Source organism: Neodiprion lecontei, chromosome 5 (assembly GCF_021901455.1).
Source record: "Neodiprion lecontei isolate iyNeoLeco1 chromosome 5, iyNeoLeco1.1, whole genome shotgun sequence".
In the NCBI taxonomy this organism is placed as follows: Eukaryota; Metazoa; Arthropoda; class Insecta; order Hymenoptera; family Diprionidae; genus Neodiprion; species Neodiprion lecontei.
In genome coordinates this window covers 5,604,833-5,631,228 of record NC_060264.1, presented here as the reverse complement: position 1 = coordinate 5,631,228, position 26,396 = coordinate 5,604,833, and the positions used below count along the sequence as shown (strand labels likewise).

Here is a 26,396-nt window from a genome sequence, read left to right as displayed (position 1 = left end):
AAAAGCTTTTACAACAGCCGTAATACTTTTTTAACGAAACTAAGGGTAAGAATGTTCAGCGCCACATTCCCGTAAAAATGTCAAGTTTTCCCAAAAAAAAAAAAAGAAAAAAAAGAAAAAAAACGTTATTGTTTTCCTCCGTTCTCTTTCTTCCTCTGGCAAAAAATCGAGGCAAAATCGTATGAAAAGAATTTTTATCAGCCTTCGTACATAAAGACGTAAGCCTGTCAGGTATCCGCAGCTCGGAAGCGTAACGCGTTTATGTCAGCGCAATAAACGCGGGCATCGCGAGGGTCCCTCGGAGTCATTTCACCCCCGTTGTGTGGGCGTCGCGACGCCGCGCTTCCTATCCACCTCACTCTCCCTCCCTCCCTGTCTCTCCCTCTCTCTCTCTCTCTCTTCGTCACGAGCTTTTCCCATAAAGCATGTAATAAACGATGCCGTATTTGGCTAATACAATGAAATGGATATGCCACTGCGCGCGAGTAACTGACCGTCGTAAACTGTCGGAAGGGAATAAATTTCAAAACGAGGACATGCCGATATCGCCGAACATAGATGGATCGGTGAGGGAGAGGAGGGAGGATGACTGTGAAAAACACCGGATCGATACGGTGGATTATAAAAATTTGCTACATTCACTCGTCTTTTCTGTTATCTACAGGTGTACTTTCTCACACTCTCTTAATTTTCACAACCCCAAAGCAGAATAAAGCGTAATAGTACAGCGATGTTGCAAATTCGATTTATCGACTTTTGAGAATCTAATGTAATAAAAAATCTCTGGGTTTTCGTACAGTCGATAACACAAGAAAAATCTATGCAGAATCAGCAGTCAGAAATTGCAAAAGAATAAATGATCAGTGTGTGAAATTTGCGGATTTTCTTTTGTCAGATGATAAAGACGCTCCTTTTCTTTTTCTTGACTGTAAATCTAAAATTAAACGCCGCGATAGTTTTCATTATAACTTAACACACCTCAAGATTTTTGGTATTCAACCAGATTATTTCAACAAAGTGGATAAAACGAAATTTGTAAAAAACATTTCGTAAGAGATGATTTTTGAAAAATTAATTCAACATACTTGAAAAACGTGCTATTAGCCGTTCAAAACACCAGTTTGAATTTAATCGGGACCCGAATAATTAACGTGTAAAATAAAAAAAATTCACACTTTGTGGCTTTACGCAGGAATTATTCTCAACATTCTGAATCGGATTTGACGAAAACGAAAGAGAAAACTAATAACACACCTATAGATTGCGCCGCAAGTTAGGAGCAGCCTGCCGTGATTGTTAATTCACTGGATAATTGTGTTGGATCTCAGGAAACAAGGGTGTAAGAAAAATCAACTGCTGGCAAAGGGAATAAATGTTCAACATTTAACGAGACAATCGTCCACTCTCTCATCGTCCAGCAAGGTTACGACTTGACGCAGCTCTCGTGTCGAAAGAAAAGGAGAAAAATATCCAACGCGTCTAATATTTCCTAGCACATACGTGTATAAATATATATATATATCATTAGCTTTCGACCTAAAAAAAAAGAGAAACGGAGAGAGGAAATACAAGAGAAAAGGTTGAGAAGGGAGTGAAAAAAAACCTCGTTTTTATCGTCACCTGATGAGTTCTGGAATTGGATTAGCGAGCGTGGCAGACAATTATTATACAAAGCAACCCGAGAACGAATAATAACTTATCCGAGGAATTTCGCGGTATAATAAGACGGCCGAGGCCAACCAACCCTGCAGCTAACTGAAATTGCTCTGCAGAACGTTAATTGGCTGGATAAATTTTGAGAATTAGCCGAACTCGACGCCGCAGGTAAAAGCACGGTGAATTCCCGCGCGAAACTCAACGCGGGGCGAGAGAACGAAAGATAATTTTTTGCAAAAACTTTTGGCACATCACAAGACGGTAATGCGGTAGATTTTCCTAAGCATATTGTAACTCTTATTATCGGATTTGTAAACCTCGCCACGATTGCTTTTTATATTCAACTCCAAAAAAAAAAAAAAAAATTAAAAAAAGTGCTGCCCGTATATCATAAAATTAATATAATATACGTTTTTTTTTCTCTCCGTGCACACGCGCATATAAATCGACGTACACGTATCATTGTTTTCTTTCCCGCACTGCGTGCCTAGAAAATGGATGATTAAAATCAAGCACACAAGCACTAGCGTATTATTCATACGCAGATGTTACCGTCTGGCAGTTTTGCCCTGCATCCACCCTGCAGCGCCGACAATCTGCGTGGTATAATCAAAACGGCGCGCAATTTGTTTCGCGAATGGCAAAAGCTATTTACCCTGAGCACCGTTATTCCTGCGGTCGCCATAATTAAACTATCGTTCAGCTTTAAATTGGATTTTGGTAGAAGGCGTCTAGCATAATTCGTTCGCCTGCTGCAGGCGGATTGCACACCGGCGAGTTATTATTAATTATCTCAGAGCCAACGCCTGCACACTCTGACACATAAAACTCTACGCATCTGGATTAACGCGTAAAATATATTATAGTTTTCGGAGTAGAAGCTATGAGAAAGACTTAAATATTTGATTCCAGACTTAACCGTAACGTTCACTTTTTTTTTTTTTACTCCAAAAGCGGGACGAAAGTGTCAAATTATTCCCTCTTCAATCTTTACCCTCATCTGTGGGGAAAAAGTAGCACTTTTCGTTTGCGGGAAATATGATCATTAATTAATTAATCAAAAACGATCAAATTAAGTTTTCAGCTTGTTTGTATAAACTTTCGATTATGTTATAGTTTCCAGATTAATAGATCACACTTACTGACAAAAATAAAATCACTTTTAAGGCAATATTGTGACTTTATTCTCTTGTTACGTAAAGCATTATTGCAAACTGAGCCGCAGCTGCTGCGGTGCAGAATGCGATCATTCGCTGCCCGCTGAATTAACGCGATGATCAGTTATCCCCTGCAGGCGCAACGTGCAGAATTCGTACTGGATTAATAATAATTACCACTAACTAGTGGGACATGCACAACAGCCATCAGGGACTCAGTTTGGTACAACGATACCTGTAACAGCACGAGCTGCAGGATTTAACATATTCCTGCAAGCTCAGTCCACCCCAATCAGATGCAATTTTTTACCGTACGCACTCTCAGGAAAATATTTGGTCGTAATAACCAAAATTTGGTCTTGGCAAGGTGATTTCACGGTTAATATGCATCCGAATTACACATTATTTTCACACAAAGAAAAATTTTAAAATGTCTAAGAAATGGTTTCGCACCACAATAGCATAGATTCTATTGCGATTGGGAAGTTAGATCTGCACGATGAAATAATTTTGTAAAGATTGAAAGATGATTGTTTAATTTTTGTAACTGAAAAAATTATCGTTTGATTGTGATTTATGCTGGATGAATCAAGTATCGCGTCAAACGACTACGAAGAAATATGCCGTTGTGAATTGACAGAAATACAGATTTAAACACGCAAAAAATAATATTAAACGAAACAAGATTTATTCTACTGCTGTAAATAATGCTATACCGAAATTTCTGATTCTTCTAAACTGATTTCTTTTCACCAAAATGACATTATTCGATGAATTCGAATTATACAGAGACTAAGAAGTATTGGAACATCGATTGAATCTCCTTGCCTGGAAATAAAGAATAAACAGGAAAAAAACGTTAGGTAACGTTTTATCGAAATAAAAAATCTTATAAATCTTATCGGCATTAAAAAAGTATAGCTGAAATACCGTGGCTGTTTATTTTTCAAAATAAACAAAAATCCTGTAAGAAATCAAGGCGAGAAAAAGGAGATAAAATTTGATAAGAATAATGTGCTCGTACATTCGCACATGCACTCGCCAATGTAGGATTAAGCGGTGAATAGCCTCGAGATTACAGCGATTCGCTGCGCAGAAATTACGCATGTCGCGTGTATCTGATAGTAAAGCGGTATTAATTACCGTCAGCAGCGTTGGACACGGAGGTTCATCGAGAACGCGTACGTTTCGATTTGGCAAATGAACGTGTGAGATAGCCCGGAGCAAGTTCATCGAGGCGATAGAAACACACAGGGGGCTAGTTGACGCGAACTGGAAGCGAGGCTTCGACTAGATTGCCCGGCTTGACGAGCGATCGCGTTGTTTGCGTAAATGATTAATTACAATAGGAGTGTATAGGTATAGGTATAACGATGTTCGTAATCAATGCGCTCTCGCCGCGCCAATCTAGTCAGTCAACGTGCAACGTCATGAACGTCATACGCGAATATCGGCAGAATTTCGAATTGGGGGTGCGAAATCGGGGCTGCCGACGAACAGCGCCTGTTCAGCACGAGAACGGTTATTCGCTAGCGAGAAGTCTGTTTCTGAATTTATGAATTTACCCTCCTCCTCCTCCCCCCCCCTCCCCCATTTTCGTACTCACGATTTATATAACCTTTAATTTCCCCTTCGGAGTAATAAGGTTTTTCTAAATAATGCGTTGAATTGAAATATAACGCTTGATTTTTTACGGTACATCGAGAATTATTTTTGAATCCGAGACACACGTATTTAGATTTTTGAACAATTGTTATGAAGAAAAATAAAATACAACGAATATAAAACTTAATGTTTTGTTTACAAAGTGGAAGAGCGTTAGTTTTAAACGATACTAGATAAATGAAAAAGACTTACGATGTCGTTTTCTACTTTCTTCCAAACTGCTGTTTAATCTTTTTCTCTAAGTATGCTTAAAATTACCACAAACGACAACTAGTCAGAGTAGATTAATATTTAAATAGCAACGCTACCACGAATACATATATCTAACAAAAAAAATGCCTTCTAAGAGATGAGCTTTTTCCATTAGAATCAAAGAAACCGAATGAATTCTTCGGTGAAGAAATCGCAGAACAATAACACAATTTATCTGACGTAGTTTAATAACAATTTAACTTGTCGACAGTTGAGCTTCGGTGTGTGAATAAATTCTTTTCAACGATAAAGACTTTTCTAATTTATTATACAAAACTTGACAAGTGCCATCCGCGGTGGCACTTTTCAAACCTTTGATTCGTCACGTTTTTACTTTCGACTCACTTTTGACTCGACTAACAGTGAAACGCGGAAGTAAATTTCGAACACATCCAGCGAAAAATAAATGGAGAAAAAAGTAACAAGTGTTTATTTGGCAATATTGGGGTTGGACACTCTTTCGGAACCCCAAAACCTTCATTTGTACGCAGGCTTGCAGCGGGATTGTGACACGTCGTATTATTCGAATGATTGTTCATTCGCAACGTCGATCGTCGTGACGTCATATCCGGCCCCGTGTAACACGTCGTGTAAAACACAACCGGCATATTACGTACATACGTTCGTTTAACACCGGTGCGTATTGTGATCTTCTCATGTTGGTCGTCTCACGTTGTGAATAATTCGACAAAGCATATGTCGGAGATAGACGATGGAAACAGATAAGAATTGGTCCCCACCAATTGTGGGAAAAATTTGTGTACAACTTGAATAATGAATAATACATGTGGTATAAGATTTGATTTTTGTTCGACTGTTTCCGAAAGTAACGTACGAGGAAAGTCGGAAAGTAATGTTTAAAATCAAACGGCGGACAGTATTGAAGAATTTTTTCAAAAGTTATGAATTTCACGGAGGTAACAAAAGAGAAGAGATTTTAATCAACAGTGCAGAAAAAGAGGGACACGTCAGGTTTTTTGGTCAAATATACTTCGTAAAATGTAGAATTTACTCAAAGAACGGTGAAAACTTTTTGCGAATACCGGGTGGGATAAAAAAAAATGCGAAAGACCAGAAAGTAGACGGAACGAAATCCCAAAAGTTAAATTGCGAATAGTAAAAAAAGAAATTAAACAAAAAAAAAAAAAAAAAAAAAACGTAGAAAGATCATAAATACGAAGAGTTGTCTCGTAGAAAAATTTAAAACGAAAACGCAAAAATGTATAAATGAATTTATATCGAAATCTTTTTCCTCTCGATAATAGGCAAAATTACGAAGAGCAAAATATTGAATGGTAAAAATACCGAATAGTTAAAAAGACGACTTTTCAAATGTAAGTATCGTGCCTTTTTTCGAAAATTTACGAATCCGAAAAATAAAGTGTCACCCCAATATAAAAATACACCAATATCAGACGCAATATATATGCGTGATTGATCGAGTAATCGCAGAGCTTTCAGTCTGGATAATACGAAGTCGGAAGAAAAAGAGGATGAGGAAAGAAAATATTCCCGCGTATCGTATTTTTCCTCGAAACGTATTCTTATTAAACGCGCAGGATCTGCTTGGTGGTAGTTTATCGCAAAGTCTCGGCAGCGCAAATTGTCATTGATGCATAGATCGTGCGGTTGTGCGTGGCGATCGAACGATCGCTTTTCCTCCATCCCTTTTTTCCCCGTTTCCCCTCCGCGTTTGATTGAACCTTAAATGGCTATATCATCCCGATGAACTATCCGCAGCCTCGTACTTACAGTTACTACGGGTTGCCGATTTAGTGTAGTCAGTGTAGACGACCTTTTTCCGAGACGCGTGTATCGGCGCGGATCGATCGACGAATTTTCTTCCTTTTTTCCTTCCCCCCTCACTCTCGTATTTCGTTTCTTCATTATTTTCTTCTCCGCCTTTCTTTTTCTATTTCCCTGTACTTTCTTTCATTCTTCCTCAGACTTCCCATAAGTCTCTTTTTATGGGGAAGAAAGAAGGCTGCCACCAACGGTGGATTATATGTATATACCTGTATGTACAAGGGTGACCCTTAAGGCGTACTTATCGTGGCTGTAATGAGATGAAAATGAAACGTAACAAGTTTTCTGTCTTAGAATATTGACATCTTGAATTTCAAAAACAACTGTGAGAGGAAATTTTGTGATAAAATGAGAGTGAAAGTTTCAACGAGCATTCAGTTCTCCGAAAAACCGTAATTGAAGATTCGAAACTTGTGTAAAATTTTATTCTGTCAAGCTCACTTCAGGGGTTCGGATTCATGAAATTTAAAACCTACTCTGGTTTCTATAATCTTTAATTTCACCTCGTGTGATTAATTTCCATCTTGAAATTCTTTTTACGTAATTAAAGCAGCTGACGATAAAGACGAAAAAAAGTAGTTGGATGTATAATTTGAAATTTCTAAGATATACGTTCGAGCTTTCGTTAACCCGTTCCTTAATTTTCGGCTAGAATACAAGATGCGAATAAAGCTCCACAGGTTGCGGCGTACGTGGGTATACGTATATAACATTTATCAACTTTATTCGCGAAAGCTGCACAGTAGGGAATAATTAGAGGGTGAGCAAAGGCACATTAGCAAATGTTTAACCGCATGAAAATGGAATTACTGCCTGAACCCTTGAATCTCTTGTCCACATAACTAATTATGTGCCTAATAGTACGTGGGTGTATAAAGCGGCCGAGCTTAAATTATCTACCTTTTATATATTATACCTATACACATATATACATATATGCCTATATATGGCGCAGAGAATTTGCATGAAATAACATTCGTTCGGACAATGACGTTCGCGTGTCAGGAAAACGAACCAACCAACGAACGAACGTCGGTCCGTCCCTTTTTTGAAGGTTCATATACACATATATACTTTTATATAAGTGTACATCGGTCTTGTGCTGTTCTCGACTCGTTAGCGTTTCCTGGAGTCGAACCCCGAGGGCATTAGCAAATTAATTTTTGCTTTATATATGTACCTTCGTACCAGATCGGAAAGAACCAACCGCCTCCGGTTATCTCGAAGCTGTATAATATTTTTCGCGTTAAATGTTTCTCGACGGAATCGTTTCTGTTGAATCCTAAAAGATTCATACTTTGATATGATCGACATTTTTTTAAACAGGATAAAAAGAAACACCGTCGAGAAGATGGCCAAGTTATGTGAAAAGCTCACGCAGTGAGCGTAATTCAGAAGTTTTATAAACGGATCGTATAATCGTAGAAAATTGGACGGTTTGTCAAACGGTTCAAAATTATACCTGTCATTGGTTTTGTGTTTAGTTTGTCTCTTCTTCTATATATTTGTTTATTTTTAGAATCACTCATGCGAAGGAAATAAACGGAATGAAAAACGTGAGGACTCCAAGCCTCACCGTATATATCAAAGGGTTGACGACTGGAGATTGAGGAAAAGAATGAGAAGGATAGAGAAAGATGAGGATAATAAGGGTTGTTGATTACCTCGGCAGGCACGACGACGAAGCTTCTCCGGTGCAATTCTCATGCAAATCGTCACCCTTTTACGGCCGTCGGACATGTGAGACGAGCATTAGTTTCTTTTCTTTAGCATATAAAACAATGTGGTCATGCCCAGGATAGTATCAGATAAAATCTCAGGCACTACGCAAGGCCCACAATTTTTCATTCTCTTCTTTTTTACCGTTCCCGAGAAAATTCCATCCAAGTAAAAACTTTATTTAATCAGTCTCTGTAGGGTGAAAATCTGTTCATACGGCACAAAGAGCTGCTTTCCGGGCCAACGAAGGAGAGCAAAAGAATGTAAGAACGAAAGTGAAAATCGTTACTTCATCCAAAGTGAAGAAGAAGTGCGAGGATCTTTTGACCCGTTTTATTTCTTCTCCTCTCCCGCTCGCGGCGTATAAATGACACCGTATATACTTGTATATACAGTGATAATAATGATAACAAACAATGAGTGTAAAAGAGGACAACAATGGATGGGATTTTTGTAGAGGTTGCGGAAAGGTGAGGATTCAAGAGTCTTTCGTAGCAAAAGTTACTCTCCCGCTGCTGCTCCACGACGACGTCGACGGCGACGTCGGGACGTGACGTGAATCTTCTAACAAGCGGTGTGTTAGGTGTAACGGTACCGAGAGGTTGGAAACCCGCAACCTGAGTGATTGCTTCCCGACTTTTCGACGAAAGGATTTTCACCCCGTACCCCCGACCATTTATATACAGTGCCCTGAGAACTTCGCACAAACACACAAACGCGCACACACGCACAAAATAGCGAATGTAACGACCAGTCAGAGTTTTCTTCAAGTGCCAACGAAAGACGGTGGAAATTTTTCATTCTCAATTACCCACTCTATGTATCCCTTTTTCCAAAGCAAACTTTTCACCTTCGAATAAAGCACCCGAATATCATCGAACAGAATTCTTTCACTCCGAGAATTTCTCGGAAATAAATTTACAGTCGCATTCGTAATGTTTAATAATTTTTTCTTTCTTCTAGACAAATGAAATGACCGAAAAATGAACAAATTTAAATGTTTGATTAATATATTGGTTAAAGAATGTTTCTGTACAATTTTCCCGAGTCCATTATTTGAACATCATTACAACATCGGATTCTTTTCTCACATTTGGAAATTCGCTTATTAATTACTAAGAGATTCAAATTCTGAGAATTTATAAACTCAATTGTATACGCAGAGTTAAATAATATTTCATCGAAACGATTATCCCTTAAATTTCCGGAAAATCAACTCCAAGAACATCCGGAAAGATGAATTAAAGAAAGATGAAAATCTATTCCGAATATCGTAACGAGTATTCGGTTTCGAATAACGTGCATGAGCCTGACGATGAGTACGTGAATAAATAAGGGTGTGCAATATATAAATCCATGCACGCGGCTCGACGGTGGAGGGGGGTAGTTTTCGGGTGTGTCGGAAAACGGTGAATATCCATATACGTATTACGTATACACGTGAACACACAGGTATTGGCGAGCGTCCAATATCGGTGATTTACCTTTGAATCCGATAGTTATTGCCTGGTGCACGGGGGTGTAGTAGAAGGGGCGAAATAGTGGACCCCGTTATTTATACGTCGGTGGCGAAGAGGGAGGATGAGGACGGGGTATATATTGGGACGTTTTTTTCTTTATCGGTCAGTCGGAAGTGAAATATTACATCCGCTTCCGTATCTAGGTGCATGTATGTATATGTATAGCTATACGTATAAACGATATTGCAACACGCGGTATGTAAAGAGAATTTTCGCACCGCATCGCCAAGGGTTGAGATTGGTAATATTACGCTTCATCCCTTCCAGGTGTCGGGGTTATGATATTAATTCAGAACGACGCGACGTCTCGGCTTTGCTTTGAAAAATCATCGCTTTCCTCACTGTCGCAGCGGTCTGACCATACGGGTGCATTCGCTACTCGCAACGCAACGTCGCGGCGTCGTTAGTCAGTGTAAAACGCCGCGGGTGGTCGGACACGGTGAGAAAACTACTTGTACGCGGATTTCTAATTACGAGAAGGTATTGAATAATTCATTCGCATCGAGGAATGGAAAGAAAGACGGTGTATGTTCTACTGCACCGTGTGAGTGATGGAGAATAAAAGAATGAGAAAAAAAGAAGATATCACCTACTTACAGGAAACAGAATAATTTTTCTCCTCCCATTCGCGGTGGACAAATCATTTGTCAGCCCGGAATTTATTATTCGACATGTTCGCTAAATAACTGTAACTTGGATTCGATTCGTTAGTTTCGATCGTTTTCATCCAAGTTTCAAAGCTAGGGGATAAATAATTAGAATGGCTAGAATATCGAATTTTCAAAGGCGCAAGAATCTAATACGTAGAATTATAAAAATGTAGAAAGTTCAAGTACAGAAAATTGCAAGTGAAGAAAGTCGAAAGATATCGAAAGTTCGAAACATAAGACGACAAAATCTGAAATCTGTACACGATTCTACGTTTTGTACGGTCTGTATTCCAGCCTCTCTATTTTTCTCGTCTTCGTAAATTTTTTTGAACACTATAAATTGAGTTTTCGTTTCTTAAAAATTTCGTCATTTGTGGCCCCTCTCCATCTTTTCACCCCCGCCCGTTTTGAAAAATTGACAACTTAAATTATTTCCAGTTCTACTCACCTGACGAGTTCTCGTTGAAGATGATGTACCCTGGTTCTGGCTCGTTCAGCCTCGGCCGTGGCTTCGCGAACTCGAGCTTCTGCCTCCATTCTCTGACGTCGTTCTCGTTCGACATCGCGTTGCGTCGCCTCCCTCTGTAAAAATCAAGGAAAACAATCGTGGATTTGAAAACGAGCGAGTGATTAAGGTCATGGATTACTCCTACCCTTACCGACCGAGCAAACTCACCGGAAACGTGCAAATAATAACACATGTCAAGAAAAGCACACATTTTTCGTCGATTTTCGGGATATGAGTGACTTTCCCTAATTCCGATATAAAACAGCGAAATTTGAACCCTTTCCGTTCGTTTGTTTACTTAATACAGTAAATAAAAAGTGTGAGTTTGCTCTATCGGTAAAGGTAGGAGTACTAAATGGCTTTAGGTGTTTAAGTTGAGTATGTATACACAATTATAAATATACATTCGTTAACTTTCGTCGGGCGTATTGATCGAATACCGAACGAGTTTAGAAAGGATATCAGAAACGAAAGTATATTGACAAATATCGCGAAAGATCGCGTTGAACAATCAATGATCGAACAGCATCTGTTGCATATAATGTTCATAGGCGAAGAATACGAGAGGAGGAACGGTTATCAGGAGTTAATCCGAAGCGAATAATATATCGAATCCCCGTTTGTTTCCAAGGGGAACTTGCTTTCCGCGTAGCGTATTTTCCGTGAAGAAGGGCTGCCCCGCGTTTTCCCCGCACCTTCTCCCTCCCCCTGTATCGCCATGTTTAATGTATACTTCGGTTCGTCGAAGGGAATGCAGGGAATTTCCTTGTCTCTAAGCGCATTGGGTGAAGTTTCGGAGTTGGGTGTATAACGCGCGCCCTCCGCAAGACAAAGGCGATGGTATCGGTTCGTTTCGTTGTGCGGAAATTCAGAGCTGCCGAAGGGGGAATTAACCGCGGATGTTGTAAGTTAGCGAACGAGGATGCGGGAGAATGAGGAGAAGGAAAAGAGGAAAAGGAGAAGGTGGAGAGCTTCGGAAGCTCGCGAGGCCGCCGACGCACAATCTGGTAAAAGCCGCTGACCACCGCCCCCTGCGGACGGTTTTAGGGGTAGGTAAGCGGATTTATGGGAGTCTTAAATCCCGGGAACACCCCGTTTCTATCGGTCCTGCAGACGCTCGCCCCACTTACGGATCCGCATTTCGTCCAACGGCTCGTTGCATCCGCGTGACGGCTCCTGATCCATCGCTTTGATTCTTGACGTCAATTGTTAACCAAGGAAAGCATCTTGCCCGAAAATTTGTAGCAAGTTTTTTTTTTTTTTTTTTTTTTGCGCGACAGAAATTATATCCATCTACTTTGCAATTTGAAATGGAATCTAGAGAAAATTTTATCACCGAATATATATACAATATTTATACATACACTGTTGGAAAAATTTACACACAATGTCCCAGCGAGTCTAATTTATATTTGTGTTGTTTGTTACATTTTTGTTAATAAGTATAATACACATTTTTGTAATATCAACATTTAATTTGTTATTTCTACTTTTCTTCCATTTGGTAATATATTAAAAAATTAAAAAATAGTTAAATCGACCGTAAAATTTTAGTGAACTTGCTGGGACGTTGTTTTTTTTTTCTCTATTCGTGTGTAATTGTAGAGATGAGTATTTACCGATACCTCCCTTCCCTCCCCCTCCCTCCCCATTGATATGTATGGTATAATTACCAAACTTTTCATCCTGCCGTGATAATTAACGCATAACGTAAGGCGTAAAGACGACGATAATTACCAGTTTACAATAATCTCGCGGTTATTGTAATACACGTTGCAACAGAATTTGAAACGGTGTCTGGATCCTCGTAGGTATGAAAAGAATACGGGGAAAAAAACGAGTACAAGCGATATGATTATACACACCTTTTGAAAGGTGTAACAGGAACGTAGCCGCGTTAAAATTGTCCGTGTCCCATTGTCGGTTCGTGGATAGCGTTTTGTCGCTAAGATTTCTAAAACTTCGAAGTTGAAACGTGCACGGCTGCATTTCAATTTTTACAGCAAGCTGCCGCCTCTTTTACAGAGAGATTCGACACAGCTTTTTGGTAATACTCGCGCGCCTAGATGTTACACGGTGTACGGGCATGTAACGTGTCCATGTCTATGTCCTTAGCGTCGACGGTGCAGTTATAGGTAGGAAAGAGGGGAACAATTGGCACGAGGAACACGTACTCTCTGTCCGTCCGGCGCTCGTCTCCCATACGAAATCTCAATAATAAATCTTCCGACACTTCCTGCAACTCCCGGCTGCGCATCAACGACCGGTTCAATGGAATATGGGACTCCACCAGACGTCTAGGAACCGGCCACCACCACTTACTCCGCGAGTGGGCGTCGTTCCTTATGAATTTATTGAAGCCGGCCCGATTACGCGTCGTACTCGATGACGTAGGCACGTGGGAAACGCGTTTCAACGAGTCGTTGCTTGCACTCGACGACGAAGATGATACGGTTAATCAAGTGTCGAAGAACAAAAACTGTGTCCTTCGGGGTGATTAGCTTGGTTTTTTTTTTTTTTCTTCAACGTGCCACTCGAAAAATTTGCTACATCTCGTGAAAAAAATATCGTCGTAAAATTTGGAGAAGATGAGAAAATACTTGGAGTTCGCTACCAATTATTCTTAATATTTTTTATTTATTTTTAAGCGTACACCTTACAGACTTATATATATATATGTAAATATATTTTTTTTTTTTTTGTATCGTGGTCCAATTAATCGTTCACCAATCAACATCGAAACGCGTCTAACAATTCCGCAGTTTGCTGTTCTAGTCTTTTATCCGGAAGATTAATCGTCTCGGAGAAATTTGGATAACAGTTTTTTTCTGTCGAAAGAAGGAACATCGCATCACCTTTAACGTCTCTCTTTCGTTTTCAGTACTGATCCTTATGAACAATGATTAACTGGACCGCGATGCGAAAAAAAAAAAAACAATTAATATATATGCACATATAAGTTCGTAAGGTTTATACGTAAGAATGAATGAAAAAATATTACAATAATTGACAGCGACCTCTAAATATTTTCCTACCTTCTCCAGGCTTTACCGAAAGTTTATTTTTCAGTATTTTTCACGAATTTTTCAATCGACGTGTCAAAAAAAAAAAAAAAAAAAAATTCAAACAGCGAACCACCCTAGCATCCATCGATTGCTTTCGATAATACCTAACAAGAAAAGTTGCTTCAAAGTTCGAAATTGTTTCACAGTCTACATTCAAGAAACATCGGCACAACTCACACGCAATGCTGCACCGTTCTCGACATGTGTTTTACGGTCACTCGGCAAAGAGCTGCAGAATTAGTTAAAGCTCGAGTTGAACAGCCTTGCCTGCGTGGCCGTTATATTCCGAGGCAAAAGGTTAGGCGAGGCGAGCAAGCAGGTGAAAGAGAGGAAAGACGTACAATAGAACGCGGAAACGAGAGTGTGTAAGGAACAAGAGACGAAAGTTTTTCCTTTTTTTACTTTGTTAACGTGTGTGTGCAGGGAGGGCGGGAGGGGGGATATTTCTTATTTTTTTTTTTTGTTTCATTAGTTTCTCTAAGGAATTGAAATGCGGTACGCAAATCATGCGGTGGGAAGCCGCGTACAACAGAAGTGCCCGGCCATTACCATTACAATGTTCAGAGGCGTCTCTCTCTCTCTCTCTTTCTTTCCTCTCTTTCTCGCCTCTCTCGCTTCGACTATACGTATAACAAATAACGTGCATGACATAACATAACACAACGCAACATAATCGTATACTCCGTACAAAAACCTTTTGCTAAATTTTTTATACTTCGTTAGTTTGTTTTTCATTTTTCTAGAATTTCTCTTTCTTTCTCTCTCTCTCTCTCTCTCTCTCTCTCTCTCTCTCTCTCTCTCTCTCTCTCTCTCTCTTTTCTCTCTTTCCCCAGTTTCTCACGGCTTTTATTCGACTGCGACCGCACCGTGAAGCCGGTTTTATAAGACTTGACAAAATTTTATCCAGCGAGAGGAGTCGCCACGTGAATTATTATACACACCAGCTGCAAGGAATACGAGCAAGGCACCTATACCTTAAACCCATTTAACAACGAGTCGTTAACACGACAGCGTGGAATATCCGTAAAAAAAAAATTCAAACATTGAAAGGCTTTTTCCTACTGTGAGGTGAAAATTTTTATTGCCGGCAGGATCTTGAACCGAATCAATCGATTATTGACAAATCTGTAATCGTCGAAAAATCAAATCGCATTCCGTTCACTCGTGCGATTGACGATTATTTCACTTCCACCCAATTCGTGACCGATCACTTTACTGTGCTCACGAATAAACCGAAACGAATTTCGGAAGGCTTGAACTTTCGCTACACAAGCTGTGCGGTTACACTTGTCGAATCGAATTAATCCTGCATTCCACCCCCCTAAACTTTACCAACGCTTCTCCACGTCAGCGAAACGCTTCCGACCTTAAAGTGAAAGACGATATGACACGACGACGGTGTAATTTCTGTAGGTTTTGACCTGCAACGGGAAGGACTCGATTACCATCTGAAATCCTTATCCCAGCGGTGAATTGTTATAAGGCGGAGGTGGTTAATCCACGGGGTGCCCAGTTTGTTACAGTTTAGATTATTGTCAAACTTGAGAATCTCGGTGGCTCGTTTCCTTAATGGCTGGGTAGCAACGACCCACCACCCACCTTAACCCGTACAGCCACCGCACCGAAACCTCTCTCACCGTATTTTATAGTCCTCGGGCACTCGGACCCTGCACCTATATTCGAGGTGCGCAACGCGACGTGGCCGACGGAATAACGGGAAAGGCGAAGATTATTCTGGGACATATAAATTAGCGTGAAAGGCCGCGACCACACGTACCGCAATCCAATTCTACGGTAGTTAGGCATACCGATCCGTGTAGCTGCGCTGCAGTTTTACCCGAATTTACCCAAAATCTCGTCAGAGAGATTGGGACATTCAATTTGCTCATTTGTTGATTCTGGATACGTTGTTTCTCTTTCGATTTTGCTACACAGATCTTAACTGTACGCAAAGGGATTTTTATGCGAACTCGACTGACGTCTGACCCTCACAATTTCTGTTTTTGTTTAAAAAACAATTCCTGCAATTGTCCCAACTCTGAAACGGTAGCCTGAATTCTTTAGATTTTTTTTTTATATTCTTGTTAAATTAATTACACATATTTAAAGTGATTTGGAGAAGGGATTTTCAGAAACTGTATTTTTTATTCCAAAAATTTCGAGACCAAACTCGTGATCAACCGATTTTTTATTTTTGTTCTTCATTTTATATCAGTAATTTGAATTTTTTTGGTCAGCTGAAACATTGTTCGAAGGGGCTGAAAATTCCGGAAATAAATCTGAAGAAAATCAAAAATGTTAAGGGTCAGACGGGTTGGTTAGGTTCGCATGGAATTTTCCACATATTCATTTTATACCATAATTAAAAACTACAGATCTGGTTAGCGAATTGCAAAGTCAAATTTTTAACTGTAACGAGAAAAACTAGTACGTGAATTAACTATTCTTTCCGAATATAATCAATCTTACCACATTTTCTCGCAACAACTGCGATAATACGAAAAAATGTAAGCAAACCGATTAAACATTTCGATAAAAGGAAAATTTATCACTTACAATTATAATCACACATTAAATGGTAACTCCGCACCAAATTTTCTTGAAACTTTGACGATATTTAAAGCATTACTGCACATGCATCCGCATTCTTTCCGAAAACTAAAATAATATCATTAACAAGTATACGAAACAAGGATGAAATTTTCTGAAAAATCGATTTCCGCCACTCACTGTGTAGAATGATTTTCAAATTCCGAGGATAGCTCAGATTTTGAAGCAAAAAAAAAAAAAAAAATAAAAATAAAAAACAACTCAATTTCCAAAACATCTCAAAATCCTCCAAAAAGTGTTTCTTCGCGTCAATATTTTAATTTTAAATTGATCGGCTTAATCGTCGACGCATTTGCATCGATCCTGGGAGACTTCGGTGTATCTATCCTGCACAATATTCCCTGCGGCTTGTTTTCGTACGGGTGAAATGAACTGCACTCCTCGAACGGTCGAGTGAGTCACGTGCATCCGTGTGACGCGTTTATAAGCGCATACGCAGGCTGTTGTATTTGTGGATGGCATGCGTAAGTGCAGAGGCCAAGTGCGTGCGCGTACCGCGGAGCTTGCAGCCTACGGTTTTAATACCACGCGCTTACGCTTTGGGGAGGAAAGGGAGAAAAAGACTAGAGTCTCCGGCCTTGCAGTGCGCCGCATCTGTTTCCCCCTTATAACGCATGCGCGTGTTGTACTTATAATATCACGCATGGGTTTATAGCTGGTGTACGTACAACGTATGGGAAAAGCCGTGCGTGCAACACGAGACGGAGGAAACAGAAAGAAACGATGGACGGAAGGAAAGGGAGAAAACTAAACGACGATGAGTATATGTATAATTATATTTATATGAACGCGGAACATTATGTAACGCTTGTTAATATATCTTTCTTTGGGTTCAGTGACATATTGCAATGTATACGTGTATGTACGTTATTGTGTGTACTTTTTACTTTTATCATTAGAATTAACGGATCCCAGCTGTGAGCTACGATTCTCGTCGAAAGATTTATTTATAAAGAATGAATGAATTTCTCTGTATCGACTTATAGATCGAGGACTGATAAATTGTCGGGGAAATCGAACAGAAAATCATTATTAGGGGCAGAGAAGAATACGGAATTATTGTGATATAATGAAAAATTCTGAATACTGTTCATTGTTATTACCTATTGCGTTTTCTATAGTAAAATACATCCTATTTGGAGTTGAAATTGAAAAAGAAAAAAGAAAAAATTGTTCACTTCGATTTTATATACCCGTAGAATTTCTGATGTATTATACAGTTTATTCAAGCTCAATTCGAACCACATTCGACCGACGAGGTAATATATTTCCAGACAAACAATCTCACCCGCTTCCATCAAAGTTTATGAAGAAAAAAGCCAGATATTTACGTATTCTATGTTATTTCCCAACATCATCGATTTCAATGCATCGCATTGTATTGCAATCATATTCACAACACACGTAAAACTTTGATGGGATGTTTGCAGTATCGGAGTGATGAACAAAAAAAAGGGTTTCCCTATTTTCCGACTTTTCGTTCACCCAGAAAATAAAAGAAGAGGAAGAAGAAATCCAGTGGTGAAATAGAAACGAGGAAAAGCAAAAGCACAAGCTTCGATTTTGCCTGGATAACTTTGTCCAAGCATAATGGTATACACCCAGCGGCAATCAACGTGATTTTCAACAATACTTGCGACACAATTGTAAGCTGTGAAATAAGCGCAGGAAAATCTCTATGAACCGGTGACAAACGAACCGTGTTTTTAAACTTCACATCTCGAGATCTAGAGCGCTGGGTTGTTGCGTTGGGTGACGGATTTAGTTCTCGAAGAAGCTGGAGCACGTCTCCTTTCTTTGCTTTCTCTCTCTCCCTCTCTCTCTCTCTCTCTCTCTCGGTCTTTCTCTCTCCGTTGTTATTTTACCTGACGTAATCCAACGCGACGACTGAGTTGAAAAAAAAAAAAAAGAAACGTTCACGCCCCTCGTTAAATTATAAACCATATAATATCCTAGTCGCAGCTGATCACGCGGCATGCCGATAAAAACCATAAGGATGGAATTTATCAGTGTATAACCGGCATGCCTGCCTCGAGATTGAAGCAGCAGCAGCAGCGGTGCGGTACAAAGAATTATTGTCTCTCTGTTTGCGTGTCTCGAAGCCTCTCGTTGCTGGCCCCATTCCATCAGTTTCAGGGGGAGTGTTGCTACTTTGTGTATTTTCATTTAGATCCTTTAATCGGATTAGCGGCGACTTAGGCCGGCGACCCTGCATCAGCTCCTTAAGTCGGTCCACTTCTACTACTATCGCCTCGGTGTGCACAAGATGAAGAAAACTCGTTCGAATGCTTTGGTAAAACGCGTGCATATAACGCAGACTGATCGGGTTTCGAAAGCGTCATTTTGTTGTCTCTGGTTCTATAGCACTTCGTCCAATCGTAATTCAATTTCGGGGGCGGGGTTGAAGTTTCAAATTTGAAAATTCCGATAGCGCCTAGTTCCGAATTATTTTTTGGAGAAACTTGAGGTAGAGTAATCGAACTTTGAAGAAACAACAACGTTTTGAATGGTCGGAAATGTGACGGATCAATGTTCCGAAATCCAGGATTCCGAAAATTCGAGTTACTATAGAGAAAAATTCCGAAAAATCAAGATTTCATAAAGTAAAATTCCGAATATTAAAATATACTCACACAGCTTAGTTTAATCAACGAGTGGGTGTAAAAGATCAGAACGACCAGGATTCGTAACGTAAAAATATTGAAAATCCAAAACAAAGAAAGATCAAAGTGGTGAAGTTTCACCAATCCAAAAATTCACAGACCTAAAACTCCTCCATCATTCGGAATATCGATGTTTCAGAGTTTTAAATTTTCTCATTTCCGCACTTTGAGAACTTTGACTTGTCGGAGTCACACACTTTCGGCATTTTGTCCATTCGGAACTTTGCACTTTTGAAACTTTGAACGTCGGGTTTCGGACCTTTCAAAACTCCAAGTTTCGTCCACGTTAGATTTCCTTACTTTAAGTTTCGCCATAAAAAAATTTGGAATCTGGCGCTTTCGGAACGTTTCAAATTCGGAATTCCAACCCCGCCCCCCAATTTCGTTGATAATTCCTATCAGTTTTAAACGCGCTCGTCTTCTAAATTCACCCTAATTGCCGTACGATGTCAAAGCTGCTCCACGACGCGACGGACGAAAAAATCTTCGGTGTCAAAATTCCCGAGGGGTTTGTACTCCAGGATCAAGCGAAAGGATAAGAAGTGCAGGCAGCAGTCGCTTCTCTCAAACCTCTGCTGGGGCTTAAGCATTTACAGCACGTGTCGCATTGTCGGTTCATGTTCGATGTCCCTTTCCACCGCTTTCCTCTCTTTCTATTTAGCTACACCTCCGTCCTTCCATTCCTCTTTCTCTCGCGGTCAAAGGTCTGCTCTCTCTCTCTCTCTCTCCCTCCATAGTCGAGTAACCAAAACTAAGAAAGGGGTACGCCACGCATGTAAAAGTGCTTACGGTGAGGGTGAAGTTAACAACCCGTGTGTCTCACGTGGTACTCGACTGTGTTGAGTATGTTGTTCTCATGCTCGCCGTACTGTTGTAAAGATTAGGATGCAACCATTAACCACACGTGTCATTCGTCCTGTGATAATTGTCTGTACAATTTTCTTACCGGAGGGTTGTAACAGAGTTGGTGCTCGGAGAGTTTCACTTACTTTGGATACTTTCTAGTCTATAATTTTCCTTTCGTTTCACCCGTAATAATTATAATAATCCGCAAGTCACGCGGTGAATAATGTTTCATTGTTTATAATTTTCATTCTACTCTACGGTGTGCTCAAAGATAGCATAATGATAATGTGATATTTCGTTATCAGAGTCCGTCGCCTGTTGTTGAAATTTTTCGTTTCGTGGTAAATTAATTACACGAACATATGTGACTATAATCGTATCTATACGTACAAACTCTAGCCCACCTGTCCACCTTTGTCTACGTCGCGTGTGTAGGGTGCGTCAAAAGTGAAGACAAATTTGTTCGCGCTACATGACGATGTGGGTATAAGGCAACAATCCGTATCGTAACGCTCGTTGCCTGGTCTAAACACGCGAAGGAAAAGAAGGAACTAGAAGCGAAAAACAAATTCAATAAAACAAAACGAGGAAGAGAGAGAGAGAGAGAGAGAGAGAGAGAGAGAGAGAGAGAGAGAGAGAGAGAGAGAGAGAAGAAAGCCAAGCATAAAAGAAAAAAAAAAAAAAAACCCCGTCTTAAGCCATGAGTAATTGCACGAACCTGCTGCAACGTTAATCAATCATTAGGACGGGTCGTCTAATCATTTTGTAAATGGAATAACATACCCGGAATTAGGTTGTATAAGGTACGTGTGACAAGCGTAGGAGCGGCATTTTTCCCAATAATAAATATTTCCGTGCGTTTAGTTGATTAGAAATTTGATCGGTGAATTAAGTGTAAAAGAAGAAGAAGAATTAGAAGAAGAAGTGAACGGAATAAAAATCGAGAAACGAGGAAGGGTCGCTTGATTTAGAAGCCTAAAACACGTTTGCGCTGTTATCGCTTCTCCGACATCGGTGTATACACATAATAATACAATAGAGGAGAAACGAAACGTTGAGGATAAAAATAGTCGGAGTTGAAAACTTTGAACTTTTATCAAGTTTCGAGAAACAGAAATTCTACCTAGATTCTTATCAATTTCTGATCGAGTGGGTCGTTTCAGTTAATTTTCACTTTGTCCGGTTTTCGTTTCCATAAATGTGAAACGCGTGTAAAGTATCGCCTCGTACAAAAAGCTCGTACGTACGTAATGAGACGAACAAAGTGTTCATTGAATTTTTTTCTACAAATTCTTTGTCTGCCTTTTCTTTTTCTGCATCGTTATCTGGCTAGTATTCTAAAAACTATATGCCATGATGCATCATCGGGCTTATATTCTCATTATACTAGCACTGATAGCTCTAAATTGTAGCCAATTTATTACATTTATCGTTGTATAAAATTAGTGAAATTTGAATTACATTTACCCGAATACTTTTTAATTTTTGTTTGTTGGCGCGAATGAAGGGAAGGTATAATAAGGTTGCATTTTTGCGACCACCATTCGACCTCTGCGATGTAGTGCAGATTAATCGAGTCGGATTTCAAGAGCTGCAACGATGGCAAAACCGACGTGCGATAGACAAGATTAAATTCGCAGATTGAACAATCACCCCGCATCCGTTAGAATGACGTGGATGTCGTTGTCACGCGTGAGCGAGATCGTCTATCTAAAGTGGTTGGACAAAAATCGCGATAACGGTACAAATACACTCACGATGTGCGCAAATTTCAAACCAACGTTATTTCAAAACCACGATAACTTTCCCGAAAAGGGGATGATCAGTATATTTCGGTATAAAGTGTAGACACGATACCCATACAATCACGCAAAATATGGGATGTTGTATTCAAGTTCAGAGTCTATTATTTACTGTTAAAAAAGGTACATATACTTGGACATGGAGAAATAAATGTTTGTTAGTAATTAACAAATCATATTTGACTCAACTAAAGTTTGATATCAATATCGAAACATTTATTCCCCCATATTCAGATACACGTTTCTCAACAACAAACAAACTCTTTTCTCACTAAGTGCAAAGAGTGATCTAATTTAATCACTAATTCGTTTCAACTAAAAACTGTATTGTACGTGTTAAAACGCGTAAGAAAACTTGGAGTACAGAAAAAGATCAGTACGGTTTGAATCTCGTTTGGATGATCCTGTTTTTCGCGTACTTGTTATTACACACACACACGCACGCGCGTATGTCCACATAATTTTGCAACTTTATTCCGAAACTGGCACGTCGCGATAATTTAAACCAGAGATGAGATACGTTTCCGGCTCCGTAATCTCTTCGGCCCAGCATCCAAGATATACGGACACACAGACCCGGCTGCAGGACTCGCCTCTTAAATATTCACGCTAGTGATCCTCTCGATATATTACGAATAAATTCGCGCCCACCCAACCTTCGCGGTTTTCTACTCTCTTACTCGTCCTTCCCTTACTTGCAACTCCCCGCATCTCTCGACGACTATTTGTCTCTTTCACCGACTTTTCTGCCGACTGCAGCTCATCGAATCTGCGTGGGAGGCTGCAATGCGGAGTTTCATGGCACGGCAGCAGCTCCTCTTTAACAGATATTCGTCTCTTATTCGCAGTGATGCTTGTATTTTTTTTTTTTTTTCTTGTCCTCAAGAAATCGTATTAAAATATTATCATTATTGTATTAGTACTCGTTCGCATTCGACGTTATCTTGAAAACATGCAGTTCTCGTGATTTAAGAATCAGTGTTTAATTACTGTATCGTTTACGCGGTCCGCTTTGTCCATTCTCCCTATACATACACGCGTTTTATTTATTTTTTTTTGTTCTCTCTCTCTTTTTTTTCCCTTATCTTCCTTCGGGGTTTTTCAACCCCCCGTGCAACTTGGCTCTTGTTGACGGTGGCAATTTGATACATAATGCAAATAAAATTCACTTGATTTGGAATTCTCGGCACGTATAAGCTGTTGCCAGCCATACTAACGGAGGGGGCTTCGTGATGAGCTGCAAGTTCAGGATTACTGCACTCAGCCGTTGCACCTACACACATATATACAGGCACGGCTAGGTGTACGGACGGGTATACTATACGTGCAACGCCGTCTGGCCATCGGGTTAAGTTTAGAACTAGAAAAATAGAGGATAGAAGAAGGTGGAGTTGAGGCTGCGAGGGGATTTGGGAATCAGCGATCGAGATGTAAGGTAGGGAGAGCTTTGGTCGATCGGTGTAAACTTCGGACCACGTTTTTCCTCTGCCGCGATGTTGGGTGGGAAAAAAAAAGTAGGAGAGAAATAGATTAAGAGACGAGACGAGGGGAGGAGGAAAATAAAAATAAATAAACACGGAATGAGTAGGGAGATAGGAGTAGGGGGGGGAACAAAGTTATAGAGATCAGCCGCATTTGCACCTGTTCTTTGAAAACCCAGCTGCCGAATTCCCAACGGTTTCTCTGCTCTTTCGCGTCCATCGACCGTTATTTCAAGTTGAACGATAAATATAGGCTGCGGTATGTAAGCGCCGCAAAAAGCGATGCGTGTATTATCGCATAATAGAAACTTTTCAAGCTCGTATCACAATCGGGTTATCGGAAGATAGTTGTGTCCACGCGGTATGTTTTTTTTTTATTCTTTTTTTTACTCACAAAATAAGAGCATCGAGTAATTTGGCGAAAAAGAAAGATTTAAAAATCAGTGACAGTATTCGGGTCGATTGCTTCGAGGGATGATTCAATTCTTGATTCACCCTTGATGCTTGCAGTCAACGAAAAGACTCGAATCGAGTAACGTGTGTAATCGCTTTAAACAGTCCCCTGCCTGTCATCCCTTTAAGAATTTGAATAATTCAACGGTACACGTAAGCGTAGTAATCGGTTGTTTCGAAAACAACAAACTTAGCGTTGTGTAATTGTGAAAATTGTTCGCTTGGGAGAGCGAGGAAGCGCTTTCCAACAACAACGAGAAAATTACCACGATAGATATGTATGAAGTGTAATTACAACTCCTCGAGCGGTACGTCAAGAATTCCTTTCTTACGGAGACACTCGATAGCCATTGATTTTGTGTGCCGCGGTGTTGAGAAGAAATCGGGGGCATCAAAGTTCAATAATTTCAAACAATGCAATTATAATAATTCTTTCTTAAACTGTCAATATCTTAACCTGTGTTATTCGACTTTGCTCTGGATTAATTTTTGTTAAAAAAAAAATCTAGAAATTGTTTTCATTCGAGTTAATTTTCATTATCGAAAATAAAATTACCAGACATGTTTCAACATTTTTGATTATTGGATTTCTAGTCAACCCTTGACCGAACAAGACGACAGGAATTCGAAGCTCGCTGCTGCGATTAAACAAGAAACAAGACTAAAACCAATGCCGCGGAGCAATAAAAAAAAAAAAACCGTCGAAGGTATACAAACGGGAGAACCTAAACAACCGACCGGCTTTTCCTCCAAAAAAAAAAAACATGCAAACAATTCAAACTGGTCAGAAATCTCTCCGCCGATTCTTCCGCCGTTGCTCGATACAAGAGGGGGGGTGGTCCGACAAATTTCCGTAATAGAACAGAAACTCACCCTACTCTGCTTGGTGAGATTGGCGCCCATGGGACGGTGGTTCTCGGGGGTGTTCGGAGGGCGGCGGTCGTCCGTGGCGTGGCATCCCCTCTGAGGGGGGGCGGCTTTCTGCACCCCTCTCGGCGCTGGGCCCCACCGATGCACCCTTGTGGCCACCCTGGCGTCGTGTCGCCCTCGTTGGACTCGCAGGCCCCTGAGACGCCGTCGAGGGGGTGGAGGATAAAAGAGAGGGGACCGACAAAACCGGGGCCCACGCGCCAAGCGTGGAGGCCTGTCGTCGCAGCTGCTCTTATTTCGAAACACGCGACTCAGCGTTCTTCGTTACGAAACCCCGGACGATCTCCTCCCTTATCGAGTATCTTTCTCTCTCCCTTCCGTTATACGCTTGTCGAAAGAAATTCTCAATATTCACCACGTGGATGATGAGTAGAAGATCAACGAAGTGAGGGATAATATGGTAAGATAGAGGGAAGGAAGGAAGGAAGGGCGCGTTGATTATCTCGATTTATGCATCCTCTCGTGGCATCTTTTCGACGCTATTTGCTCTCGGCGTTGTTGCCGCTGCGGATTGACTGTGGAAAAAGCACCGCGCCAACAGATGTTTTTACTTCGTCACTCCAACCCGCCCCTCCCTGATGAACCAGCCCACGGTTTCGGTCTCTCTCCAGGATCCGCGTTGCACGACTTGTTGTCGCTGAGATAAAAAATCTCGTACAATCGCACCGTTCCAGGATACAAATATCGTCCAATCGTAATCCTCGTGTTTTAGCTTCAATTATTCACAGTTAATAACTCACCACCGTGTAGATCCACGTATCGTGGAACACCGTAAAAATTGATTTACTTCTCACATTTGTAGAATGTTGTTATCACCGCGTTTATACAACGAACAACGGGTACAAGTGACGTTATAAAAAATAGTATTACGCGGTCGTTTACTTTGAAAATTCTACACAATCTTCGATATCAAATAACGGTTGCGACGCAATAGTTGGGTAAAACTTACGAAACGTGACAAACTCACACTGACACGATGTTGTTATACTAATCAACGCTTCGTCGGGTATAAGAATATAAACATGTATACATGTATACAACGAATACCTCAGAGACGTAGATCAGTAATATGTTACGATAGTGTTTACGTTAAAATCTGTTAAACGACGTTATAAAAACATTGACATACGTTGTACGTACGTACAGACTATTTACGAAAAGCAGGGAAAAAGGATCTCACTCCGCGTTCACATGTTCGTTGGTAAGGGGATGCCGAGGGTGAAAGTTGCGTGAATATCTCGCCAACCGATTGATTCCCCGATCGAAGTGCCCGCCGCGTTTCGAACGTATGCGGTGACATTCGACCGATCGTGCATCGAGCCAAGGGGGATGAAAAAAAAAAAAAACAAACAACTACGCTTGTCAACAAAGCTGGAACGTGACCGAACCACGCATACGATCCATGGACAAAGATTTTCGGAGCGTGTGCATCACGGTTAGGGGACGCCGGCTGACTGGCTGGTCGAAAGTGAACGGCATCGCGGCGCCGTGACTCACTCATCCCCCCAGACGCCATGCGACGCGCCTGCGTCGAGCTTTAAGCGCCGCGACGCCTCGTTGTTATGGGTATTATAGGTACGTCGGTTCCTTTCGTGAAATTTTGCGCCGCGGTT

The 26,396-nt window shown here is 40.5% G+C and overlaps 1 protein-coding gene across 8 annotated transcripts in view; it reads right to left on the bottom strand.

The window, feature by feature from the left end:
• Positions 1 to 26,396, bottom strand: part of LOC107217344 — a 163,811-nt gene that overhangs the window by 18,812 nt on the left and 118,603 nt on the right. For 7 of the 8 annotated variants that reach the window (XM_046741666.1, XM_046741667.1, XM_046741671.1 and 4 more), the window contains exon 5: positions 10,874 to 11,007. In XM_046741666.1, coding sequence (XP_046597622.1) covers positions 10,874 to 11,007 — 134 coding nt within the window. Of the gene's footprint in view, positions 1 to 10,873; positions 11,008 to 24,726; positions 26,099 to 26,396 lie in introns of those variants that run through there. The other variant, XM_046741672.1, reaches the window with a different exon arrangement.